Source organism: Cuculus canorus, chromosome 17, assembly GCF_017976375.1.
Source record: "Cuculus canorus isolate bCucCan1 chromosome 17, bCucCan1.pri, whole genome shotgun sequence".
Classification (NCBI taxonomy): Eukaryota; Metazoa; Chordata; class Aves; order Cuculiformes; family Cuculidae; genus Cuculus; species Cuculus canorus.
Genome location: NC_071417.1, coordinates 10,716,236 through 10,729,893, shown reverse-complemented (window position 1 = coordinate 10,729,893; position 13,658 = coordinate 10,716,236). Strand labels below are relative to the sequence as shown.

At 38.5% G+C, this 13,658-nt stretch overlaps 1 protein-coding gene and 1 long non-coding RNA gene across 8 annotated transcripts in view; one reads left to right on the top strand and one right to left on the bottom strand.

Moving 5' to 3' along the window:
* Nucleotides 1-13,658, bottom strand: part of IFT81 (intraflagellar transport 81) — a 68,341-nt gene that overhangs the window by 34,956 nt on the left and 19,727 nt on the right. For all 5 annotated transcript variants that reach the window (XM_054082202.1, XM_054082203.1, XM_054082204.1 and 2 more), the window contains 6 exons: nt 6,393-6,542; nt 4,305-4,433; nt 3,110-3,199; nt 2,013-2,099; nt 364-435; nt 193-278 (listed from right to left, as the gene is read on the bottom strand). In XM_054082202.1, coding sequence (XP_053938177.1) covers nt 193-278; nt 364-435; nt 2,013-2,099; nt 3,110-3,199; nt 4,305-4,433; nt 6,393-6,542 — 614 coding nt within the window. The remainder of the gene's footprint in view (nt 1-192; nt 279-363; nt 436-2,012; nt 2,100-3,109; nt 3,200-4,304; nt 4,434-6,392; nt 6,543-13,658) is intronic.
* The window catches only part of LOC128853888 (uncharacterized), a 24,466-nt gene extending 10,808 nt beyond the window's left edge, over nt 1-13,658 (top strand). Inside the window, exons 3-4 of one of the 3 annotated variants that reach the window (XR_008452706.1) lie at nt 935-1,130; nt 11,987-13,658. This is a non-coding gene — a long non-coding RNA (uncharacterized LOC128853888). Of the gene's footprint in view, nt 1-934; nt 2,007-11,986 lie in introns of those variants that run through there. The other 2 variants (XR_008452707.1, XR_008452708.1) reach the window with 2 other exon arrangements.

Genomic DNA, 13,658 nt, shown 5'->3' with positions numbered 1-13,658 from the left:
GTCTGGGAGAACTCGTAGGTTTTACAGCAGCAGATACTGGAATTCGAGATGCTTATTTTTAGGTTAGTATAGTGTTTCTAAATTTATCAAATGAACTCCTCCAGTTCAAATGCCAGTGAGAAAATTCCTAACTTAAATTCAGTTTATGAATATCCTCAAGTTAACACAAAGGAAACATGTTCATATAGTTACCGAATTGCCTTTCGCCTCTCCTGAGGGTCTGAGGATATGTACAACTTCATTTCTTCTTTAGCACGCTGAAGCTGTATCTCTAGATTCTATAAAGAAATACATGATTTTTAAAAAAATATACATCCTAACTCTTATTTCATTTCACAATGAACAATTTAGTCATGGTCTTACCCTTTTCATGCAGTTAATGTAACGGTAGTTGCTTTCTTCCTGAGCGCACTCCTCAAGAAGCCCTTTCACTTCCTGTAGTGCAAGAATAAGATTTCAAAGGACATTGTACCTGAAGTCCCCAGAGATGCCCCGTGGTGCTGTATAAGCCACGAGTCCCCAAGTGAAACAGGCATAACACTGAATTGATCATTACTTAAACGTTTATAAGAGAGACTTCTGTAAAGCCCAGCTTATAAAGTGAAAGGCAATTGATTTTTCTACGTTTGCAGTTTCAGCCACAGTTAGAGATGCTAATGGGTGTTTATTAATACGACTGACTTCTAACAGACACTTTCCAAGTGCTGCCAAGACTCTTGTTCCTAAGCACATCTTAAGTGCTAACAACAGTTGTGAATAAGCATTTCCGGGAACACATCTGCAAAATGTATGTTAGAAGCTACAAGCATCTTAGTAGTATGTTAATTAGCAATAAATAATTATGTCAAGGAGTATGGAGACAGGGGTTAGTCCCATCTCTAAATGGTCTATATCAAAAAACCCTAATAATCCAAATGTTATTCCTATATTCCAGGTTGCACAGCAGCTGTAAACTCCAAAGCTCGGTCACCATGTGATTTTCAGACTATCATCTGGAAAACTGAATTCTACTGCTCAGCTGCAAGAGTTTGTGACAGTCATGTCCAACTGCATCACTGGATGTGATTGTTATCACGTGTTAGAAAATGACCAAGATTTGTCTACAAAGGAAAAAAGTCTCAATTGCTATGGTAAGATAGTTCTTACGGAAGGTCTACTTCATAGTATGTTCATTGGTGGATTCTTTATTTTGCTTGGATTAAGCCATAGAAAGGTACTTTTAGTGCAGGCAGAGAATTATCTACATATCCACCCACGCTTTAAATGCGCCCTTTTGTATTTTGATATAGATTCCTTATGTGGGCAAGGCCCTGAAAAATCAAGTCCAGACAAAATTCACAGGAGGAGATTTAGTGAGATAAGGCAGATTCACATAAACGTATCCATAGTCTCCCCACCTGAAAGAACTGCGCTGGTTTAAGTACCTCCCCCGTCCTCAAAGTGTTATAGTTCAAGTCATGCATAAATGATAGACACACAAGCTCCTTGCTGTACCTACATGGTTGTATTTAAAAAAACTGTTGTATGCAAGACCGCAAAATAGTCACATTTAATGAAGTATCCTTGCCATCAATTTCAGTCCATTAATTATACATTGGATTGGTTGCTAATTTAATGAATCTGCTAAATGCATATAAAGATTTGTCTTCACAGACTGATCCTTTTTTTACGGCCATTTTTCTTCCTAGCAGATACCATCTAGGTCAGCAGGATTTCTGGCAGACACATCTTCTTTTACAATATCCTTGCTAAACAAGGCTGGGTGCAGGGGATGGACTGATATGCCCCGAGTTCATTTGTTGCTATTCAGAACAGGAGAAGTGCGTGACTGTAGCCAATCCACAGCAGCTTCAGGCATGATTTGCATTGCTATGGATCACCACTGACTCGCTTCCACCCAAGCTGGATTTGTACCTTCCACACCCAAAGGGAAGGCAGGAAAAATATTATACCATAGTAAGTAACATGTAGCACAGCATTTATTAATACACAGGAACGCGCCACCATCTTACCTGTTCCAACGTGGAGCGGTTGCTCTCTAACCCCGCTGCACAACTGTCGTATTGGATTTTTTTTTCATCACATTCTTGAGTTAATTCCTTATGTGGAAAGGGCAAAAGAGTACACAAATAAAACCTTCAGCTGACTGACAGGTGACACTCAGGCAGGCCCGCGCTCCTGCTGCTCCTGCATCCAACCTCAGCTACTGGCACATCCCAACACTTAAGAGAAACCCAGCAGACGCGTGGGGATCATCACGCAGGGAAGCATACAGGGATCAGCCGTGTGCGCCACAACACGGCATGCAAATCTCCTCTTTACAGCCACATCCGCAGCATTAATGCGGGATGTTAACAGGGCAGTGGTTGCAAGAAGAAAGGAAGAACAATTATAAAAACAGAGATTAAGAAAGGGTTAAAATACTTGCTATCTACAGAGAGCCAGCTTTCTAGTTTGACGTACACAACACACGCCTTGGCTGGATTTCATTTGCTGACACTTTTAATAGAATCATTAAACATAAGTTTTCCGGAAATTTGGTTGATAGATAAATGGACGGCTCGATTTGCTCCTCCGGCAAGGAGCCAACTCAGAGCAGCTGAGGACCTCACTGACTTTTTCTTTTCCCCCCCAGTTCTCTATAAAACTCTAAAAACAAATGGATAAATCTGTCATTCCTACAGACTAGAATAGGACTCAGATCAATGCATGCAACTCTCTGGATGAATACTATTTGCAATCCGTTTCAAAAGGAGAGCATTAGTCGAGATTATTAGTGCCGAGATGCAGCTTTTTGAAACCAATCTGAAAACTTAACCTTCCTATGGTTTTGAACCACGAATTCTGAAATTTTCCCCAGTGTAGTATTTATTTTTTAATTGCTATAGAGGATAAATTTTCACCCTAATTTTGTGCCTACGCCGTCAGCTTTTATGAATTCCAGTCTTTAAAACATTAGTTCCTGCAAATCATCACTGACCCAAGCTGCTATTTCCAGTTTTCCTTCAGCGTTGATCCTGCCCTTGTAAGCCCTACAGAGAGCTGGAAATTGAACTTCTTTGTGATCCTGACTTTATTTACACAGAACGAGAGAAGCATTTCTACTCACTTGGCACTTCTGACGCAACTGTCTCAGTTCTTTGATGACAGGAGCGAGGCTTGCCTTCTTCTCCGCCACCATAGCATTGAGCTTTTTTACCTGAGAAGGGACACAAAATAATATATACATTGACGATAAGATATCAACGCTACATTTATATCATTAGGAATGTGAAACAGAGAAGAAAACCAAAATACACAGAGCAAAAAAAAAGTGTGAAAATGACTGAATGATATAAACGATTAGTTCAGGCCTATTTAACAACGGGACAGGGCCCATCTTGCCTGGGGGTCACCACACGAGAGACAAATTCTGCTCCCATTGTTACAGCTCTACAGTGAAGTCCAGAGAACTTCTGTGCCAGACACCTAAAGGGCTTAAGGAGTAGGGGAAAACGAAGGAATTGAATAGAGGTGGCCTAAGAGAAAGGAAAAATCCTTATGAAAACAAACCAACCCCTCTGCCTGCATAGGTTAAATGAAGTTTGAAAATGCTAAAACAGAGTTGCTTAAAAATAATTACGCTGAAAATTCAAATTTGATCCAACTTTCTATTTCAGAGTCATTCTGTGTTAATTATACCGCTTTATTTTAAAAGTGCCCTAATGATTTCAAAGAACGCTATTTTGCTTTTTGCTCCTTTATAATACTTTCCAATTAGAAATTCAAGTTCTGTCTTGCTTCTATGGCTATGTGGGAAGTTAAATTAAAACATGAAAGTTCTAAGGGCAATTCAAAATTAGGCTGCAGAGAAGATATTTTGCTCTTTAGGCATTTTAAGTATTTTTTTATCAAATGCTTAACTCCAGCAATTTACAAACATTATAGAAAAATATTCTGCTAAAGATTCAAACCACTCATCTCTTTCAAAAAACATGCAAATATAAAACCGCTTCTGAAATCACAAAGAAATCAAAACCCAAAGGCGATAAGACTTATCTCTAACGTTTCTGAAGGGCAGGAAAGTAGGATTATTATTATTTTAAATTATAAACTTCTTCATACATTAAAAGAAATGCGCATTTTAGAAAAGTTTTTCAAGATTACCTTTATAGGCACGTGCTGTCTGAAAATACACAAAATATATGCATATAAATATAGATAGAAAAGAAAATTAAAAACACAAAAATATTAGACTTAGGTTTATGTGCTGAGGAACCAGATATTCAAATTGAGGAAATACAACAACTACAGACAAAACTCACCATTTCAGACATGTTGTCTAGTGTTCGGCCTTTCATTTCATCCATTTCACTCTTTACTGCAGATACCCTTTCCAGCTCCTCCTGGGTGTAGCTGTACCCAGAAATACCTTTCTTGTCTTCAATCGCTTGCTGCAGACACAAAAAATAAGTGCTGAACGTGAGTCCATTCATCAAGTAACACAGCAAACTCCCTCATAGAGCCACTGTAAGAAAATGGAAAGGGTCAGTACTGTAATCCATTTATTTTAAAAGTGATTAATAATCTAGCAGCGACAACAGCTAAATTTATCTCCAGTGCCTCTGTAGTAGGGTAATAACTCTCTGTGAATACACAGAATCCCTTGGTCATCCAATGCCCAATGGAATGAACAGAAAACTTCCACAAAGTGAGCCTGCACTGCAGGTCAGGCTGTGAGATACGATGCGTAAAATCCAGATGCTTTAACTGAAGATATAGCTAATTATTTTTTAAAACAACTGTCAAGCAAAACGAAGCATTGTATCAACTATAGTAACACTAAAGCCATCTTACCAAATTCTAGCATTACATTATGTAAACTTTAGATTTAGTTTAACATTGATGCAATGGTCTTTAGCAATGCTTGCTCATTAAGTATGCAAGGAGGGCGTTTTCTGCAATCTGATAGCCAAGCGTTGATTAACGTAGCCATAATTTGTTACAAATAAAACATTCATTCTTAAAAGCACCACCTATCTATGAATTCCAAGTCTGTTATCCTCAAAAACCTTTTACAACCATATGTTTAAGAAAAGATTTATCTTTTCTCACAGCTACCACGCCCATGATGGGAGCACTCCGTAGCTGGTAACAGAAGCGTGCGGCCTGACAGAGCGATGGGCCCAGAGCTAGAAAAAGTACATTCGATTTTAAGGGGGAAGAGTGTGAACCAGTCATCTGGCAGCAAGAACTTGATGAAGTCAAAGCTCTGTAGTTATACTATGAGATAGCTTAGAAAAGGTCAGACTTGAATGAGAATCTACTGTCTACCACGTGTAGCCACTTCACAAAGAAACTTCTGGCACTTTGTCTCTGCTGTGCTTTTCCTGTGAGATGACAACTGTGCATCAGTTCTCCTGCTGTAAATAAACACGACGTAAGTGAAAAAACACAGCCACGCTCCTTCGTTCTGGCGGAGTAGCAACCACAAGGAAAAGCTCTGATCCTACTGCCTGGGTGCTTCTTTCTACTTAGGTAGCAGTTCTGGTTTTATCTTTAACTAAACAAAGAATGCCCCACTGAAACAGCATCACCCACTGCAGCTACCAGAGTATCTTTCCAAAGTCTGCCCCATGTCATTTCACACTTTCCATTTGCTTTTAATAAGGCAAATACTTTCATGTTTACAAATGCAAAATACGTGCATGTAATAAAACAGATATAAGTAAAACCAAAATATTCTGATAGCAAAAATACTGGTATGAGAAGAAAATACTACAGCAGTAATACTGCTGAACTGAAAAGGGAATCTCTTTCCATTTGGGATGCACATATATTCCTTAAACGCTTACAGTTATGCATAGCAGAAATCCTTCTGCTGTTCTGCTTTAGCAGAAGAATTCATGGAGTTTTAAATCTTTCACTTTACAGTGAAATGTTTTTTCTTCTAAATATTCTGAGGTTCAAATCCTTCCTTCCTGCTCACTCTTTTTTTGAAATTCCTATACGTTTTACAGCAGTAACTTGAAGCCCACTTGCTGTTAATAATTTTCAAAGCCCTTACTAAGTACATGGATACCAAAAAAACTAATTTAAGAGTCAGCCTTGCTCTGGCTGTGAAGATTTAGCATTGACTTTAAAAAGCAGGGCCAAGCCCCTCAGTCTAAAAAGAAATTGCAGAGCAGCCGTGACTGCCTGCAGGAATCAGTTGGTGAACATGAAGTACAGCAGCTTGGCACAGTCACAGACAAAAATAAACTTTATACCCTAATGACTCTTCTACCAATGACAGCAGAAGAGCTGAGGATGATATACATTAGAATCTAAGAAAACAACATCCGTCTTATTATGTAGCTGTTACCAGGGAAGGAGAGGTGATGGACTATGGGAGCGGTAAATGCTTGTATTACCAACTGCTGCTGAATAGCCTCATGGCGCTGTTTTAGAAGTTCTTCGGTCCTCTGGAGGATACCATACTCAGCTGTAATTTCTGCTATTTCCAGGCGCTTCTTTTTATAAAATGTGCTCTTGCTCCGGAGCTTATTAACATAGAGTTTGAACTGGAATGAGAGAGAACAGAAATACCATTTAACTTAAAGCAAAAAAGGGCCTTATCACAGACTGTTGCTATATAAAATATAATTATGCTATTTAGACTGCATATTGGAGATTAAGTGTTTAGAAGAGAGGACTGGAATTCCGGGTTCCCGGGGCATATTTATTTTCAGCTCTGCATTTGTTCACTGGGTGAGATCAGGAAAACCAGCTCTGTTGCTTTCTGTCCCAGCTCACTCATTTGTAATAGTAAGATCATTTGGTTCTGCTCACCACCGTTTGACAGTTGGGAAAGTAATTACTCTCTGTAAATGTTCTGAGAATCAGAGAGAGTAAAAAATGTAATAGTCATTTGCACTTGTAACAGAGCAGCAGATGAGCAGTGCGTAGCCCCAAAGAGCTCCGCAGACCTTGGAATGTGATAAGAAAGTGCAGAAAAACTGGAAGAGGGCATGGGAAAAGACATCTTCTTTTAAAAATGCTATGTCTCAATAGTTAAAATTTGTTGTTCTCTTTTCTTGACTCCTGCAGATCTAAATGATATCACTGGCTAAGTTTTTAAAAACAGAAAAAATAAAAGCAGAATACTTGCATAGAAGCAGAGAAATGCAATATATATTTCACTCAAAAACTGAAGTAATGGAAAATTTATATTTTCATTAAGACTAAGCAAAATAATATATATCCTTACAACAGCAGCCTTGGTTAATTTACATCTGAATCTGTAGTATACATGTAGTATTTTTCTTCGCCTTAATGTTTTCCAGCTGTCGAACCAGCTTAGCTCTTATTCTTATATTTTACGTGAGAGCTGAGGCAAATGCCGGTCACAGCTCAAAAATGCATTCAGATCCAGAGATGGAAAGCAAATAAAATTTATTACAGTAAATTATGTAAGGACAGGCTTCAGAATGTCACTGAATGAGGAGGGGTTCAGCATGTGCAGTGCGAGCATAAAACAGGCAGCCCCACAAAGAAAAATAAGAGTCCCACTACCACTGAAACAAGTGTGAAACTCAAACGCAGAACTTAAATTTTGAAATTTACATTAATGTTTCTTTTTGTAAAAATATGCCTCTCCTTTCTAAAGAATAAATCCCCAAACTCAATGTGACCACAGCCTAAGAACCCCCAGAGTAACTATGTTCTATAAAAAGTGTCCTGGGCTAAATGCCCAAAATGAAATCAACCCTGTTCATCTGCCATCCTGAGCAATATCTAGGCCAAAGCTGCTTCTCTCTTGCTATGCTCCAGAACTATTTTTAAAGCCAAAAGCTATAAACGTTTTTGGTGAAAGAACAAACCCACAAATTACTCAATGTGCTCTATGCAGATTGGACTATGTGTGGCTTTGGAAAACCATTTTACATTGTGCATGCTACCTAGGACAAGGGTAGACAAGGTCACCCAAGACACAGCTCTGCGCAACGGAGGCAGCTCTGTTACAGTCGCACTCTTTGTTATGTTACTGGCACACTTCATACAGTATTACCAGAACTAATTCTTTTTCATAGCAAATTCAAGTAAGATCCTCTTAGTTAATACAGAATATATATTTTTTTAATCACTTAGACAATACCAAGTTTTCTGATTTTCAAAAGGTTATAAAAGTGTAAATGCAATCTCTCCAAATAACTAAGGAAAATTTAAGAGAAGCACAGTCATCTGTCTGGATCGAGTACTTCCCAAGATATTCCACTTGACCAGTGGAATACAGTAAAGAATGATGTAGATTAAACTTACTTAATATGTGACCACATGCAGCTATCAAATCTGAACAATTTTCTGTCAGCTTATCCCAGGATGAAAAGCAAACTATTATTCTCTTCACTTCTATAGCTACTTTGAAGGTCTTGAAAATAGCTCAAGTGGGAGGTGGAATATTTGCATATTCAGTACTAAAAGCATAATGTATTTCACAATGGAAGTCAAAGGATTTTGTTGATTAAAGAACTGATTTCACCAGTGTTCTATTATTAGTTGATTAAGTTAGGACTATATAATAAAAACTGAATCTAAAACTAACTACCAGTTGCTCACATTGGCAAGTGAAACCTGCTCATTATAGGACATTCATGTCTATCTTCCATTGCAATCTCTGGCTTTTTAAGAGCAAACTTAACCTTTCAGAAATCTTTTACTGCTGCAAACAAGGTAAATCAAGATATAAACAATAGTAGCAAAATGATAATATCTGTAGAAAAATCAATGAATAGCTTGGCAGAATTTTTGAGTGACTGCATCTAGTCCAAATGCAGCAGAGAGCAGCCCCTCAAAATCTCACTCACTGAAGACTTCTTGAGATCCAAGGCCAAATTCAGAGCTGGAGTTATTAGGTTTGACTCCACTCAAATCAGCAGCTTGTAGTGATCTTAGAGCAAAATCAGGTTTCTTCAGCCTCAAAGCTGAGAATCATTCTGTAGGTTTCCAAAAATTATATATAAACTTCCTGTAACATACCAGTACTTCCATTTGTGTAAGCATTACTCCTGAAGCTTTATAGATGTGAGCATGAGATGTATAAGTAGATGAAAAATCAAGTCCTTAAAATGCTACAGTGTAAGTGATTTGAAGAGCTCACAAAAGAATAACGTTGTCCAGCCACATCACTTTAAAGTTAACTAATCAAAAGGAATCCATTCCTGAGCAGCAGCATTTTCCCCATAGCCCAGGTCAACTGCTCCCTGCGTAAAACCTCAGCAGGCGCAACCTACAGGATTCCCATGGATCCATCAGTGCCCACAGTGAGGTACCATTCAAGGCCATGTCCACTTGTAAGCTTTTCTTTCTCAAGCAACTTAACTCAAATAGTTATTTAAGCTTCAAAGATTAAATGACTGGACAAGAACCAAATGCTGGCACTGAGTTAAAGTAAACAAGCCTGGAGACCCATGCCTGCTGGCCGAGTCAGAGCCCCCTGAGATACAAAAACTATCCAAATGAGAGCAAGCAAAGAGTACACTTTTTCACTTGGCTATTTTTATGGGTGACTGTAACATAACAGCCGTGGAATCTAGATTATGAAATAGACTGAATGAAAACAGGACTCTCATATCCCATATCATCCCCTGGAGCCTGGGAAGATTTCCTGTATGATGTCCCACTTTTGAGAGGATCCAGCAATGCTGCTTCTCCACTTCATGCAATCCAAAAGAGATTTCTGTCACCAGATTAAAGTCTTACCACACTTTTGTGGAATAATTAAGTATTATGACAATTCTAAATGCGACAAAATTAAACCACAGCTATTAAACGGTTTCTCCAGGGATAAGTTACTCCTTCCAGGAAAGACATAAGCATGTTGACCACACGCTTCAGTGCATTGCTGAGCTGGGATCAAAGCACAGCTCTGCTAATGCTCAGTCTCACGCTTTCACTATAAGCCTGTCACTTCATCTCCTTTAAACTAACATTTGTCCCATGTGAAGTTTTCACAAGGTTCTTATTCCAAGATTATCATTGAAGGACAAAATGGAGAAGCTTGTTTGCAGAAAAGAACAAATCCCAGATTAATCCCTCACTTTTAAAACCAGTATTTTTCTGGATTACTGTATCAATTTGATAGTGTTACAGTAAACAAAATATCCTTCACACAAAACTACTGCAGCAAATAAAGTATTAATTGTCTTTCTGAAATGGTAATCTAAACAAATAAACACTTCTGTTAACAAATTCATTTACATAAGCACGATAATTGCAGGAAAATCTTAGCTGACTGTTTTTATTAGACATTAAGGAACAGATGTTTTAATTTTCTAACTCTACCAATTAATGGGATACAGGCTGTCCAAAGTATTAACATTCTGTTAAGAAAAGTTCCCGATTATGACAGATTTCCAGTATTTCTTCCTCAGAGGCTCTAAATTTAAGCTAGTGCAGCCACTGTTGGATACAGTTAATATCCCATATGCGGAAGGACAAACTTCTAAAATATACGAGCAGTTTCACTTCAACCTGTTAAAAGGAAAGGACCCTACAGCCTGCTCATTAGACTGATCAATCAGGCAAGTTCTTTATTAGCATTCTTTTTTAGGCATGCTCGCTTCTGATCAGGAAAGAAGTATTAAAGCAGCCATTACTAATCATTTGGATCAATCAGAGTATTTTAATGAAAAACCATTTTCAGTTATCACTGAAAATGCACAGATCAATAAAACTGATGATTTATTCTTGCCAGTGGGTGCTGAAAGAGCATTCAGTTCAGTGCAGATTTGTCTGAATCATTGCATACATTTGGCTAAAACGATAGTTAACTTACAGCAAAAAAGCTTCCGGCTCCTCTAAGAATCCTACAGATCTGCCATTTTTATTCTCACAACCTGACTACCAGCCATCCTCCTATTTTTATACATAAGAAGCCTTTGACAGACAGAAGCATAACTGTACCTGCAACCTTAGTGAAAAGTTAAGAAAAAGGTAGCAAACCGAAAGGATAATATAATCTGGGTCCTGGCTTAAGCCATTTAATGTGAGAGTTGTGAGCTCCTTTATAGCTACTCTCTTAAAAATCCATGAACCTAGTCTGGAGCTAGAGAACTGGTTCTGGTGAATTTAGGTGGGCCCAGCAGTTTCAGAGGAAAAGTTACAAGTTCTATGGTCCAAGACTGACTGACTTGCATATCTGTTAACAAACAGACAGGACTTGCTCTGCCATATTCTCAAAGCCATATTAATTTCAACTACTGTAACTAAGCACAGCTATGACACCGTCCTATCCCGATACCTTGGGAAAGTCGAGGTTTTTGGGGCCCTACGCTGAACTCTGAAAAGTACAATGCGTTGTGTAAAGAGCTAAAAATAATCACAGCTTTACCTAGGATCACTTGTAATTGAACCATCTAGCTTTCCAAGTGTCAACATTTGATTCCCTAATTTTCAGGATCTGACAGCTGCAGCGAGGAGTCTGCCAACTTTGCCTCATGCTCATTGTACTTTGTTTGAAGTACTTAAAAAGATTTCATAATCCCCAAAGCAGACAATTTATTCCTACTTTTTTGTGTGTTTGACATAAATGAACTGGGTATTCCCTGCTGTTTCTCCTGAGTTGCATCTAACTATGCAACCTCTCGAACCAAGTGGAATGCTGTAACATTCCTTTTTATGATTACAGAAGAAAGCAAAACACTAGCACCTAGAAGCGTAAACCAGGATTGACCTTTTGGTGAATAAAGTCCTAAGAAGGCCTCAACTGGAGATCCAAATACTGGTATGGGAGCACAAGCTACAAAGACGCTGATTCTTTGATTGCCAGTCCTTGTGAGTGCCATGATATAAGAGGATATAGCAAAGCGAGACAGAAGAAAACAAAAAGTATAGGTTATAGGAGGAAAATAATTCCTTGACTTAACTGTAGCATTTAAATAGGTTAAACATGGCAGGATTATAAGCTCGTTTTCAACTTAAAACAGCAAACCTATTAGTTAAAAAACCCTTTCTGTTCCTATTTTAGAACTGAGGAACCCTATTTTAGAACTGAGGAACTAAATATAAAAGGTACGTGACTGCAACAAGAACTCATGAGGAAGCTCTTGGTTGTCAGAGTGCAAAGTGAAGGTCGACTGTCCAACCTCCTCCTGTCTCCACTGAACACGGGTATTGCAACAGTGATGCACCACTACATTAATCAACAGTCCCTTAGGTATTGGCTCAAAGCTGGAGTAACAGAGCACTGAGCCAGAAAACACAAATTTAAAAGCATAACATAAAAGCAAGAGGTTGTCTGGTGAGTGATGAACCGAGGCTTTTACTGACAAGAGAACCTGTTCACTTCTCTTCTGCTTCACCATCTCTTCCCTGCCAACTTATTTCTCTCATCTATCAGTCCTGTCCTCTCACAACCTAAACTCTAAGGCAGGACTGTTCCTCTAAGAGGCATTTACAACGTACTTGAAGGAGATATAAAACCTGATACGCAGTACCAAGGTCCTACGCAGTATTTTTGGCAGCAGACATTTACAAAACAATTAAATATCACTACCTCCATTTCCTAGATGAGGAAACTGCAACCTTCAAAACAGAAGTGATGAAAATCATCAACAATTGAAATCCTTTACTAGTTTTTGGCCACAGGAAACACTCTTTACTCCTTTACATTGGTACCGATGCATAGCACTACAGCAAAGCCAATGCAGTAAAAACCAGGAGCACTGGCTTCCTTAGGCTGATGTGCAGAAAGTATTTCACAAAACAAGAAATGCTTCTTATGAAAAGACTAATATTTCTTACTTTAAGCTGATGGTTTGGTCCAAAACACTAAGTCATTCATTCTTCTCTCCTCAAAATGAAGACTAGAAAGGATTCAAGAAGTCCAAAGCAGAACAGATTTGAACAAAAGGAATACAGCTTCTGTTCAAAACAGGTCTTGTCTTTTTCCTGTCCTCTTCATTGTATCAATCAACTTGTATCTTTCATTATTAAGGCTCTTGCGTGGTTCCTCCTGACAAAGGTCTTCCTCCTACCCTGCTGTCCTTGCATTACCATGGATGAGAGCATGTTGTCCCTCGCAAGAATACGCAAAACATGAATTATTTCTTACCTTACAGTGCACTTGTAGATAATATAAAACATATGTCACTGTCTTGGTAACGCATTCTTGTTGATTAATTAAACACTTCTTTCCCATCACATGTCACGAAACACAGACTGTCTGCTTTCTGTTTTTATTTTCACTTACAAAGTTGTCAAAGACTCTAGCAACATGCCCGCTGGGGCTGAAAACCTTGTAGCAGAGAGAAAACTAAAGCAGTGGTCTTCTTAGTGCTGCTACCTATGGAACACCTATGGGAAGTGTATGGTACGCAATGGTAAAAGCAATCAACATTCTCATTTTCAAAGCCTCTGTGCCATTGTTTCCACCCATAGTTTTCATTCTGATTTACAGAAGAGGAGAAAGGGAAGAAGGCACAAGTGAAATCTGCATGGATTCCATGTTTCACAGCCTTTATGCCTGGATGCACATATACATGTTTCCATACTTGCTTTACTCTTTAAGACCCCTTTAAAAGAAAACTGATTGTGAAGCAGGCATCTCCTGTGGGATCAGGAAGGGAGTTTCTTCTACAAAGGGCGTTCCTTGTATTGAGTAGTATGTAAAAAAAAGCACAGAAACAAAGAAAAAGAAA